The 14,001-nt window shown below is 39.9% G+C and overlaps 2 protein-coding genes across 2 annotated transcripts; both read left to right on the top strand.

Moving 5' to 3' along the window:
* Positions 1–5,735: 5,735 nt before the first annotated feature.
* LOC116050388 (trace amine-associated receptor 13c-like) lies at positions 5,736–6,995 on the top strand. The gene is made up of 2 exons (XM_031300412.2): positions 5,736–5,908; positions 6,029–6,995. Exons 1-2 carry the CDS (start codon positions 5,736–5,738, stop codon positions 6,840–6,842), a joined length of 987 nt encoding a protein of 328 aa, XP_031156272.1. The 3' UTR covers positions 6,843–6,995.
* Positions 6,996–12,775: 5,780 nt separating this feature from the next.
* LOC116050394 (trace amine-associated receptor 13c-like) lies at positions 12,776–14,001 on the top strand. The gene is made up of 2 exons (XM_031300416.1): positions 12,776–12,948; positions 13,082–14,001. The coding sequence occupies exons 1-2, from the start codon at positions 12,776–12,778 to the stop codon at positions 13,893–13,895; spliced, it is 987 nt and encodes a 328-aa protein (XP_031156276.1). The 3' UTR covers positions 13,896–14,001.

Below are 14,001 nucleotides of genomic sequence, written 5' to 3'. Positions count from 1 at the left end.
AATGTCCAATTATGTTTTACAGGACACTTTATGGGAAGTGTAAGCTTATTGTTCTGTATCCTCATGATTAAACTAACTCTAAGTCAAACATTATTTGGTACTATGGGATATAAATAAGCTTTGCTTAACCGTGTTATCTTTAAAGGGGTGATAGAATGATTATATAGGGTATTTCACACTGTTCCTTAAGGTCTCCTAATAGGGTATGTAACATTGATTGGGCTGAAAATTGCCCGGTTGCTATTTTATGGGCCCTTATGCATCCCTGTGTTTTGGCCCTATTTGGAACGAGAGCTTTTCTTCCAAATGTGGTATGCTCATGAATATTTAGATGAACTGCGCGCTGATTGGTTGAGGAACCACATACACATACATTGGAGACGATACAGCAGGTCTCATATTTCCGACACTGCAATGTTTCTTTACCAAATTCACTTCTGAGACTTTTTTATCCGAGAAATCAACTATATAAAGCTCAAATATGGGCCGCTTTACAAAAATTGATGGCTAATTGCAAATTTGGTAAGACGTGTCGGACTTCAGGAGGTCCACACAGTCTGACGAGACAGCGGCAGCCCCGTTGCGCTACATACCCAGGAGAAAGTCACCGTTTCTGGGTTACTGGACAACCGGGGCTCGGGGCTCCACGGAGCTAGCCGGCTGCCAGCATAACTATAGTATATTTACAGTTTGAATTTCGTCACGGCACTTACATTACAGCTACCCTAAGGGCTTACAAAGCTACAGCTTGTGTCCGATTTCAATTTAATGCATTTTTGTGAATGTGAGGGGTTTCGTTAGCTGCTAGTGTCCATTCAATCCTATGGGTAAAGATTGCGGCTAGCTGCAGGCCCTGGAGCTCCGTCTGGCCCTTGGCATTTGTTAGTCCAGGAACCCAGAAATGGTGACTTTGCCCAGGTATGGAGCGCTGCGGGCTTCCTGTCGTGACGGAGATCCATCTAGCTCACAGCAAGCCGGGGTCTATGAAGGAGGACACGCCGGGCAGCGAGGCAGCACCGGCCGCTGTTACGTTAGCCTTCTGAGCTCCTGCTGAACTGCAACACACAGTCAGACAAAATTTGCAATTAGCTATCAATTTTCGTAAAACAGCCCATATTTGACCTCTACATAGTTGATTTCTCGCATAAAAAAGTCTCAGAAGTGAATTTAGTAATTAAACAGCGGATGAACAAATTATAACATTTCTGAGATCTGTGTGACCTAGCTAGATTCAGAAGACTAAGCTGACCTCAGGTCAGTGGTGTAGCCTATGTAAATGTTGGGGCGTGACAAAGATAGAGACTAGAGCCAAATAAGGAGGAGCGTTGACGTCAACTCGTTGGTTTGTTGAGATTTGCCCGTTTTCAGAGGCAGTTTCAAATTGTGAGATTTGCAGAGGAAAGAGGTGTCAATGGGATTTTGAGGTTTTATGTATGTCCTAGTTACCCACTAAACTGTCGTTTTTCAACTATGACAAGGTAAAATTGGTTCTGCATTCTATCACCCCTTTAACATTTTTGTAGTTGTGTATGATTTAATGTTCTCCCTCTCATATCAAATAAACTAACCAAACATACTCCAACCTGTTAAATATCATTTACCCTGCCTGTGTTGATGACTTATCATAAGATGGTAAACTCATTTAAATTTTGGATTTGAATCAACTACTTGTATGTTGTTACATTTAAAAGGGGATTTCTGTTTTCTGTGGCTCAATAAAGAAAATTTTCAGGTTTCATTCAGCAGGTCAAATATTTTTTGTCAAGGGGCAACATCCACCCCACATCTCAGTATTTGCTTGCCCCTACTTTAGATCTTCATTTGTGTTTGATAAAAATTGATGTACTTTAAAGTGCTCATATTATATTATATTATTATTTTTCCCTTTCCTTTATTGTGTTATTTATCTTTTTTGAGCATGTAATAGGTTTACAAAGTGAAAAGCCCAAAGTCCACCCCAAAGGAACTTATACCATCTTCCAGAGAAAACACTGTTCACAAACTTCTCCCAACAGCTATATTGTAGTCCAGCCTTTACTTCCGTGACAAACCTGCGTCACTTTGTAACACATGTTATAATGCTCGCCTAGCTGCTAGCGTGGCATGCACTCATACTCTGCTTCTGAATGGGTAGTAGTGCTGACCTACTGTAGGTACTCCCAACAAAGATGGAATAGAAGTGTGATGCCTCACTTGGTAGCTAAAACGGAGAGCTCAACACACAGGGTGAAATAAAAGAGCTGCAGCAATGTTTAGTACGAAAAAAATATGTTTTTTTTTTTTTTTAAATTAAACAATGTAAACCTATTCTGATATATCCTCTAAATACAATTATGAACCTGAAAATGAGCATAATATGAGCACTTTAACCATTTATTTATTTGTGGGTACACATAGTACTCCATCAATACTCCATCAAGTAATTATATAAAAAAATAATATATTGCATTTTCACCATTGCAAACACAACATTCCTTGCCCTTCTCTGTTCTCAGGGGTTTTCAAAGAAGCTGTTAAACTAAACTTGAATATATTAGGTGTGAGAAAAGAGTTGATAATTAGAAACGGCTATAAACTCTCTGTGCAGCACATCAGTTTCATGCTCTATATTGGAATTATGTTAAATGACATTGTCCCTCTCAACATCAGTATCCTATTTTCCCTAGAATGTAACACAGTATGTAACACATTTTTTACATTGGAGGTGGGGCAAAAAGAATAGATTCAGCAATACATACTTATACTTCTCTGATGCATTACCAATGTACTATCAATATATAATTGTGATCATTTATTGATTTTAATATTCTCTTATTGTCACACATGTTTTTGTTTTTCTCATACTTATAAATACACAAAACTGTTGATAATAAATAAAACTATTAATTGTGATATCTTGTGATTTGCGTTTACAAGATGTAAATATCTTTTATAATATAATAATAATAATAATTATAATAATAAATAATAATTAAATAAATGTGTTTAAATGTAAGTACAGTATTGTGTGTATTTCATTTTCACATGTTATTAATCTGTCCTAATCTTTTTATTTGCCATGTTTTTTTTAACACAAGGTCGAATTATGGTTTATGGGACACTTTATGAAGTGTAAGCTTATTATCTTATATCATCATAAATATAGTCACTCCAAATCAAACATTTGAGTGATTGAATTTGCGTCGCTTATTCAATATTTTGTACAGAGCATTTGGAGCATACAGCATGCATTTGATCAGGTGGAGTGGCCCTATATGTTCATGACACTCAAGAAATCTGGATTTGGACCAACCTTTATGAAGAGGATTGAGATTATTTATTTGCACCGTATTGCCTCAGTTAATACCAATCCAAATATTTTGCGCCCTTTTGAAATCAGACGTCGGACCTGTCAAGGTAGCCCCCTCTCCGCTTTTGTGTTCTTGATTATTATTGATCCGGTAGCTACCAGTGTCAGACAAAACCAGTTAATATCCCCTATTGACATATATGGACAAGAGCATCATATCGCGCTATACGCTGACGACATACTTTGGTTTATAACTCGTCCTCAAACATCAATACCTCACCTCTTGACACTAATTAGCAACTTCGGCAACCTCTCTGGATTCTCTGTCAACTCAGACAAAAGTTAGCTAATGCCAGTCCTTTAATATGACATATTTACTGTTGACTCCTTTAAAAAACTCATGAGTATTTTTTATATCTTGGTGTAATTGTTTCGAAAAATCCTGAAGAACTCTTAGGAAGAACTTGCACAACAAAATTTAACAGCTTGAGGAGGGTATTGACTCCTGGAAGACCCTCTGTATTTCTCAACGTTGACAGATACATGCACATGTGCGTGATTGTAAAGTCCAGTGCAAGAAGCATGCAACAGGCCTTTTTGGCTAATCAGGGCTAATCATCTGAGGTTTAGGAGTTTCTAAAAATATGCTGCTGAGTTCATGAAAGGTTTCGACACTTTATTTGTGTTTATTATGGTACATAAATCTTACAGTTTTTCTTGATTGCTTTGATGCAGCAGTCAACTCAAACTCCACATTTTCAAAACAGTTAACACACCGAAACAGTGGCACTCATGGTCTAAATGACACATTTTGTTTGCAAAAGGCTCTAACCGTGCCAAACCATTTAAAATATGCAACAAAAGCTAATTTTGCCTTCAAACAACACAACTTGCAAACAAGTGTATGAGCTCTTCCAATCAACCATTGCACAGTGGACAACAAAATACAAAATACAGCACTCAGTGCGAATCAGTGCACCATTGCTTGTCACTGTAGCCTATTACTGTGCATAGCTTTCATGCCAGTGACATTTGTTGTCAAATGTGCCTTCTTGCAGAGAATTGGATCCAGAATCAGAAATGCTTTGATGCAAATTTTATTGATTCCATTGATTCTTATTTTCAAAATGTGGCTGAAATACTGTAAATATTACACATAATACATGTAAACCAAAAAAATATATATATTAGAGTATAAGAAATTAAGAAAATAAAAATAAAATCTATTACAGTAAAGTATAAACATCTATTATTGTAGAGTATAAGAAATAGCCACTATTGATACTCAGTCTCCTCTGTCTTGACGATGGGGCCACATGGCCTAACCCTGCAGACTGATTAATTAATTGAAGATTTGTGTGAACGAGTGTCAAACAGGTGCTTCAGTGATTTCATACTGATGGAGGTAGTTTCTAATAGTTAGGAACAGATGGTTTCTGTTTGGTTACCAAAGCTAAAACAATGGAGTTTGGACTGCTTGAATGACATCCGTGTTAACTGTTCTGTAAAAGGGTGGGGGAAATGTGTCAATCCAATGAGAAAGGGTTAACACATTTGCAAGAGGTGTCTTCTGCTCTGCTGAGACAGTGATGATGAAAACCGAGTGGATCCCACTTTCTTCAAGCAGGTCAAAGCAATCAAGAAAAACTGTAATACATTAAAGTTGGAGTCTGTAAGATTTGAGTTAGGTTGTTTCTAGCGGCACCTTTGGCAGTTAGATGTAATTTCAGACGCGACCCTGGGACTTCCAAGTGGGGTCTCGACTAAATGACGTCGGTAGAATCAGTTCTAAGAGCTAATACATCCATGAAGATGCGAGCCATGTGGGGACACGCGCATCAGTGGAGATGATAGAGCCGGGGAGGCAGCGGCTAGCTTACCTGGCTAACACAGTCAACAGTGCTAATGCAGCTATCGGGATGTGTCACCAATGTGCCACAAACACCCTACTAGCCACTGAGGCAGAATGTGAAATAACCTTAGTCGCCACAGACACTCAGATCCTATTACTTGACAAAGCAGAAAATACGAGCGCTTCCATCAGTGCGTCATATGCTCAATCACCATTGGTTTGACTCCCTCTTTGATAGACAGGAACTTAACAGACATTTAACTAGATAAAAAATCTTACAGAAAACAACTTTAACTGACTTTGGAAACCACTCAATATGTCCATTTATCCAAAACCGTTATGCCATTTTACTATATGACAGCAGTCAGAGAAGTAGAGAACTGATTCAAGTCCCATAGGAATCCCGTGTGCAGTAGAGGGTAGTAGAGCAAAATGAAGAGGATGACTGCAAGAAGTGAAGGTGGGATGAAATATGTCGTTCTCAGCTACAGAGGAATAAAATGCAGCAGGGGAGGGAGGGCAGCTATAAATTGGCTGAATCACAGAGAGCTTTTGAGAGTTGACAGAGATACTCTTCTCTCTCTCTCTTTGATGATGGAGATCCTGGAAGAAGTTGAACTCTGCTTCCCACAACTCCTCAATGCCTCCTGCAAGAAGCCAATGCGTACTCACTTTGAGTTCATACTGTCTTACATTATACTGTCCTCCATCACTCTGCTCACCACAACTCTCAACCTGCTAATCATCATCTCCATCGGCCACTTCAAGTATGGTGCATGGAATTGAAAACAAAATGTTATAGATGTCAGAGTTTGGTGGAAGATTTAATGTTATTTCTTGTGTCCTATATATTGAATCACAGTTTTGTTGCTGGTCTTCCTCTCCAGGCAGCTCCACAGCCCCACCAACCTCCTCCTCCTCTCTCTGGCTGTCTCAGATTTCTTCGTGGGCCTCCTCATGTTCTTTCAAATTATACTCATAGACGGCTGCTGGTTCCTTGGTGACCTCATGTGTACTCTGTATTATGTTTTGGACTATACCATTACTTCTGCATCAATAGGAACCATGGTGCTCATATCTATTGACCGCTATGTGGCTATTTGTGATCCTCTGCATTACTCCACTAAAGTCACACAAAAAAGAGTTCAAGTCTGTGTTTGTCTGTGTTGGATATGTTCCATAATTTTCCAAATTCTGATTCTGAAGGATAACTTGAAACAACCAGGCAGGTATAACTCCTGCTCTGGAGAGTGTGTGGTTGTCAGTGACTACATCGCAGGACTTGTTGATCTGGTGGTATCCTTTATCGGTCCTGTCACTGTCATCATAGTTCTGTATTTGAGAGTATTTGTGGTGGCTGTGTCTCAGGCTCGTGCCATGCGCTCTCATATTGCAGCTGTCACACTTCAGGGTTCAGTGAAAGTACCTGCTAAGAAATCTGAAATGAAAGCAGCCAGGACTCTCGGTGTTGTTATAGTTGTGTTTCTAATATGTCTCTGCCCATATTTCTGTGTTGCTTATACAGGCGATAACTTGCTCAATGCTTCATCTGATGCCTTTGTAATGTGTCTTTTCTATTTTAACTCCTGTCTAAATCCTCTGATTTATGCCTTTTTCTACCCCTGGTTCAGAAAGTGTCTTAAACTTGTTGTAACGCTTCAGATACTGCAGCCTGGCTCCAGTGAAATCAACATACTATAAGAGAGAGAGGCTGGAGTGACTAAAACTACTTTTGCTATGGAAACATAAACATAAACATCCATATTGCAATGCCTTAAATAATGTTGGTCTGCTTAAAGTGAAAACATGCTAGTCTTTGCATATATTGTATGCATCTTCATAATTTATTTAGGGAAGTAGAAAAGGACACAGCATGCTGGTGCTTCTCAGGGGCCTCTTCAGTCAAATCCACAGTAATGTTATAAGTTATATGCAGTGCTGGGGAGTAGGGAACTAGCCTACATATAATTACTGTATACTAGTAGTTTATGTACATTTTGCAGTAGCTTGCTGGTACTTTACTACATTTACACTTGTATAGTGATTCAGGTAATTAAATAACTTTTTTGGGGGCATAAAAGGAAAGGAATATTTTTTTAATTTTATTTTTCAATTGCTTCTCCACTGTAATTTAACCCATTTTGTTATGCCCAGGCAATACATTCATCAGGCAGCCACTTTTGTTTAGGACAGGTTTAGGTGTCACACTTTTAAAAAAGCATCTGAAAAATGCCCAGTCTTGTTGTCATCTGAAATAACTAGTACATCGCTGTGGCCTAACTGTTCAGTTCTTCCTGTTGCATTTCAAATGGCTGTTCACTCAGTCAGTCAATGGTCATATTAAGGTCAAACCCATATTGAAGCTACTAAATGCCTAAAATTTGACAATATCAGTTTCGTATATAATGTATTTTCATATACAAATTACTTGAATTTAATTAAATAATCAAAACATTTCTTATAGCAGTATTTTTTTTTTTACATTTGATGAGCAAGTATTTGTAATTTGTAACAACATAAGCTGTAAAACTAAACTTGAATATACTAGGTTTCAGAAAAGTAATTATTAGAAATAGCAATAGCTATAAACTCTCTGTGCAGAACATCCGTTTAATGCTCTATAATGGAACTATGTTAAATTGCATCGTCCTTATCAAATAAAATGAAATTCAATTTGAATAAGTCATGAGTATTAATCATTGCAATTTACTAAAAAATGTTCAGAGAGGTTTCTGCATGTTATTTGTACCTTGTTAACTGAGTAATCTTGCTTGATGCAGTACCCCCACCTGGATTTTAGTTTCTGACAGTGGACATTGTATACAAACCAAACAAAAGCTGACGTTACAGCACTTTCCCATTAATGGTGGGTTACTATTTTTTGGTTTAAGTCTGGCCTATGAACAAGTGGGCACTTTTTGCAATAAATGTAATTGAGGGGCAATTTTTGCTGGCATGTGCCTTTTTATTTTACATTGTGTTGTTGTTTGTTGTTTTTATTTTTTTGCCAAAGTAGTTTGAACTACTTATTCTAAGTAGCTTTAGTTAACCAAACTAGATTTCTCCCGAGTATAATTAACACTATGTATTACACTTTCTATATACTTTCTCTGATGAATTACCAATGTACTATCAGCACAAAACTGTGAACAAGACTATTGATTTCAATATTGTCTTATTGTCACAGATAATTTTGTTTTTCTCATACTGATAAATAGACAAAACTGTTGATAATAAATTAAACTATTAATCGTAAAATCTTGTGATTTGCTTTTGTAAAATGTAAATATATATTTTGTTAAATAATAGTGATGAAAACAAATGTGTGTTTAAATATAAGTACAGCGTTGTGTGAATTTCTTCTTCAGATATTATTAATCTGCTTAAAGCTCCATTTGAGTTGATTCTTAGCAAAAACCCCTTTGTTCTTTCACAAATATGTGCTCATTCATGTGTAATTATTTCCACCAACTAATCAAAGTATTCTAGAGAATACATACCAGCGACTCGCTCAAATGCTGGCTGCCATGCTGCGCCTCCATCTTTAAAATATATTAGCCAACGAGGGACATACCTCCGCCTTTCGCGCTTTTCACTTAGTGGCACTGACAGTGACGAATGCCAGGGATATTCAGTTGGTTGTCATATGAAATTTCACCGCTAGATGGGAGAAATTCTTACACAATGTAGCTTTAAATTTCAACCCAAGGTCAGATTATGGTTTATGGGACACTTTATGGGAAGTGTAAGCTTATTATGAGGGGCTGTCAGGGACATTATTCAGAATTACCTCTCACAAACACATGTGAAATGCTCTTACATACACTACTGAAACACTTTCACATAAACAACTGGAAGATTATTTGTTCTTATATATACTACTGAAAAGCTCTCATACATATAAGTAAAACGCTCTTATATAGATAGATAGATAGATAGATAGATAGATAGATAGATAGCACTTTATTCTCCGTGTACACGGAAATTTGTCTTGCAATACAAGCTCCAACAATCACAACACAACAACCTAAAAACAAGAGCTAAAAACATAGAGGCATCAATAAAACATAAATAGATACTTAATTAATATGAGGGGGGCCCTGCCCTGCAAGAGTGGTCTTAAATAGCCATACATATATAGATAAAAGTAAACATAGATACAAGTAAAAATAGGGGGGAACTATCACTTCTTTGCCCTCCTGTGTTGATTCATCAGAGATATTGACAGAGGAACAAATAAGTGTTTATATTTGTTCTTTTTGCAGTCTGGGCTCCTATAGCACCTCCCGGAGGGCAGGAGTTGGTACTCTCCATGCAACACATGGGAAGAGTCCTGGGAGATTTTGCCAGCCAGTCTGACGGTGTGCAATATGTGGCTTTCAGTGAACACGTTCTCCACTGAACGTCCCACCAATTTGGAACAAATCCTCAGGAGCCGTAGAATCCTGGCCTTCAGATGAACTGAGAGGCCCCCAAACCACACTGCGCCTCCATATTGCAGGATGCTTTGAATTGTTGACACAAAGAAAAGAAACAGGATTTTGCTGCTCGCTCCGAATGACCTGAGTCTCCTTAAAAAGTAGATTCTCTGCTGTACTTTGCTGCAGATATAGTCTAAATGATAGGTCCAGGAAAGGTCACTGTCCACGTGCACTCCAAGGTATTTGAAGGATGAATTTTGTTTTATGGTTTGATTGTGAATGGTTATTGGTGTAATGTGGCAGTCATGAGAGGTGTCGAAGATAATCTCCTCAGTTTTCTGTGTATAAATATACACTACTGAAACACTCTCACACATACAAGTGAAACACTCTTATAAACACTACTGAAACGCTCGCACTCGCAACACTGAAACGCTCTTGTAAACGCTACTGAAATCCGTTTCAGTATTGCGTGTGAGATGATTTCAGTTGAACAGGAAGGCATTTCAATTGAACAGGAAGGTGATTCGGTGTAACAGTAAGGTGGCTGGGAAAATTACACTGAATCGCCTTCCTGTTCTGGATTTCAGTAGCATTTATGAGAGCGTTTTAGTGTTGCGTGTGAGAGCGTTTCACTTGTATGTGTGACAGCCTTTCACTTGTATGTGTGAGAGCTTTTCAGTAGTGTGTGCGAGCGAATAATCTTCCTATGTGATAGTGTTTCAGTAGTGTATGTAAGAGCATTTCATATGTGTTTGTGAGAGGTAATTCTGAATAATGTCCCTGAAGGCCCCTCATAGCTTATTATCCTATATCATCATGAATAAAGTCACCCCAAGTCAAACATTTGAGTGATTGTATTGCGTATGATATAGGTATTTATTGAGTTAGTTTATTGGTAGTCCTTGTCTATAAAAAAGTCCTAGTTTAATAACAATAACAAAGACATGCCTCTCCGGGAACAATCACATTATCATTGTGGAGTGGTTTGTGTCCCTATGTACCTGAGTGCTGTGTGGTCTGGAGCCTGGTGCTCCTGGTAAGGTCTCCCATGGCAAAGTGGTCTCAGGCGAGGGGCCAGACTAAAAATGTTTCAAAAAGACCTTATGAATAAACGAGAAAGAGGAGTAATGACCCTGCCTGGAGGAAGCCTGGGGCCCCTGTCTGGAGCCAGGCCCAGATGGAAGGCTCGTCAGCGAGCACCTGATGGCTGGGTTTGCCAGGGAACATGGCCGGGCACAGACCAAAGAAGCAAAGTGGCACCCTCCTCTCCAATTGGCCTACCACCTATGGAAAGAACCACTGGGGTCAGGTGCGCTACCGTGCGCAGTGTTGGTCTGGGCCGCAGAGGCTGGCTCTGGGGATGTGGAACACCACCTCTCTGTGGGGGAAGGACCCAGAACTTTTGTGGGAGTTGGAGCGCAATCAGCTGCTATGTTGGAGTTTACTCTGATGAGCAAGAGGGTTTGCCCCCTATGCCTACGGAGTGTGGGGGGAGAAAACTCTGACTATCGTCTGTGCATATGCACTGAACAGCAGCTTAGAACCTAAATTGATTTGTGTATGGGGCTCCAGTAGGGGACTCCATAGTGCTGGGAGACTTTGACACGAAGGTGGGCAATGATGGAGACACCTGGAGAAGTGTGTTTGGGAGAAAAGTCATACCCTGATCTTAAGCTAAGCGGTGTAAGTGGTTAGACTTCTGTGCTAGTCATGGATTGTCTATAACAAACAACATAAGGAAGCTCATATGTGTACGTGGTACCAGAGCACCCTAGGCTAAAGGATTCATGATCGATTTTGTGATTGTATCGTCTGATCTATGGCCACGTGTTTTGGTACACCAGGGTGAAGAGAGCTGCAGAAATGTCAACCGATAACCATCTGGTGGCAAGTTGGGTCAGTGGGTGGAGGAAGACTCCAGACAGACCAGGTAAGCCCAAACGGGCTGGTTCGGTTTAGGAAAACAATAAACGATTGGGTTTAGGAAAACATCAAAGGGACACGGGACAACAACGGGATGGTTGGGTTTAGGAAAAGAAGAACGGGACGGTTACGGTTGGGTTTAGGAAACGTGACATGCAGGACCTCCCTATGCGGATTTTCGGGCTTTCATACTACTCACTACCATAGTCGCTCCTAATGCTACGTCATCTTCTCTTTGACTTTACATTGGCATTGTTTTCCGTGGTGGCCACACAGACCTTTCACACATTCCGTGCCACCACCATGTAATGCGGTGTTAACAGTTTGTGACCATTTCACAGAATTCTGTGAGACCAGTCTGTGTGTACAGTAAGGATGGGACGCTGTTGACCTCAAATGAGAAGGTAATTGGGCGGTGGAAAGAGCACTTTGAAGTACTCCTAAATCAAACAAACGCATCCTCTATGGTAGAGGCAGAGCTGGAGACTAATGAAGGATCTTGGTTAATTTCACTGGTGAAAGTCACTGAGGTAGTCATACCACACCACAGCAGCAAAGCCCCGAGGATTGATAAGGTCCGTCCAGAAATGCTGAAAGCTTTGAGTGTGAAGGGGTGTCTTGACACACGCCTCTTCAACATGGTGTGGTCTGGGACAGTGCCCAAAGAGTGGCAGACCGGGTGATGGTTTCCACAATTACCACCCCAATCAGCCTCCTTATGAGGAACTTGTCGCTCTTACACCTTGTCAATTTACTTTGTGCTTTATTCCTGTAATTACTATGGACACTAAAGAGAGCTACCGCTATAAATACTAATTAGAGTTGCAATTTCTGCTTGAACAAACAACCCATAGGAGCGTTTTCTGGGGGAGGACAGTCTCTTAATTTGTGTTTTGACCATTGTGAACTGTGTTACACTCTATCTTGTTTACCATGCTTTGTGGGTGTAACTTTTTGCCGTGTCATGTCCAAGGTCCCCCCACCCCTCTAATGTTAGGGTTCCCGCACTTGCCAAAATCCATTTTATTCCCAGTATATGACTGCAGTCGGAGAAGTGATTCAAGTCCCACAGGATTACTGGGTTCAGCAGAGTGATGATGATTGAAATGAAGAGCATGACTTCATGGAGTGAGGGTGGGATGAAATATGTCTTTCTCAGCTGCAAAGGAATACGATGCAGCAGAAGACAGGGGAGGGAGGGCAGCTATAAATTGGCTGTATTAAAGAGAGCTTTGCTCAGAGAGTCGACAGAGCTGCTCTCCTCACTCTCTATTTCTGTCCTTGATGATGGAGATCCTGGAAGAAGTTGAACTCTGCTTCCCTAAACTCCTCAATGCCTCCTGCAAGAAGCAAATGCGTACTCACTTTGAGTTCATACTGTCTTACGTTACACTTTCCTCCATAACTGTGATCACCACAACTCTCAACCTGCTGGTCATCATCTCTATCGCCCACTTCAAGTATGGGAGACGTAATGCATGGAATTGAAAACAAAATGTTATAGATGTTAGAGTTTGGTGGAAGATAGTGTCGTGTTATTTATTGTGTCCTATAGATATAACGAATCACAGTGTTGCTGGTTTTGCTTTACAGGCAGCTCCAAACCCCCACCAACCTCCTCCTCCTCTCTCTGGCTGTCTCAGATTTCTTCGTGGGCCTCCTCATGTTCTTTCAAATTATACTCATAGACGGCTGCTGGTTCCTCGGTGACCTCATGTGTACTCTGTATTATGTTTTGGACTATACCATTACTTCTGCATCAGTAGGAAGCATGGTGCTCATATCTATTGACCGCTATATGGCTATTTGTGATCCTCTGCATTACTCCACTAAAGTCACAGAAAAAAGAGTTCAAGTCTGTGTTTGTCTGTGTTGGATATGTTCTGTAATCTTTCAAATTCTGGTGCTAAGTGATAACTTAAAACAACCAGGCAGGTATAACTCGTGCTCTGGAGAGTGTGTGGTTGTCAATAACTACATTGCTGGACTTGTTGATCTGGTGGTATCCTTTATCGGTCCTGTCACTGTCATCATAGTTCTGTATATGAAAGTGTTTGTGGTGGCTGTGTCTCAGGCTCGTGCCATGCGCTCTCATATTGCAGCTGTCACACTTCAGGGTTCAGTGAAAGTAACTGCTAAGAAATCTGAAATGAAAGCAGCCAGGACTCTCGGCGTTGTTGTAGTTGTGTTTCTAATATGTTTCTCCCCATATTACTGTGTTGCTCTTCCAGGCGATAACTTGCTCAATGCTTCATCCGATGCATTTGTATTGTGTCTTTTCTATTTTAACTCCTGTTTAAATCCTCTGATCTATGCTCTTTTTTACCCCTGGTTCAGAAAATGTCTTAAACTCGTTGTAACGCTTCAGATACTGCAGCCTGGCTCCAGTGAGACCAACATACTATAGAGAGAGAGATTGTGGACTTAAAATACTTTTCTAGGAAAACAACAATGTACTTGTCCATATTGCAAAAAAGTCTGGTCTGCGTAAAGTAAAAACATGCTAATCTTTA

The sequence above is a fragment of the Sander lucioperca genome, chromosome 8 (assembly GCF_008315115.2).
Source record: "Sander lucioperca isolate FBNREF2018 chromosome 8, SLUC_FBN_1.2, whole genome shotgun sequence".
Taxonomy (NCBI): domain Eukaryota; kingdom Metazoa; phylum Chordata; class Actinopteri; order Perciformes; family Percidae; genus Sander; species Sander lucioperca.
The sequence above is the reverse complement of the archived record's forward strand: the minus strand, read 5'-3'. Positions and strand labels throughout refer to the sequence as shown.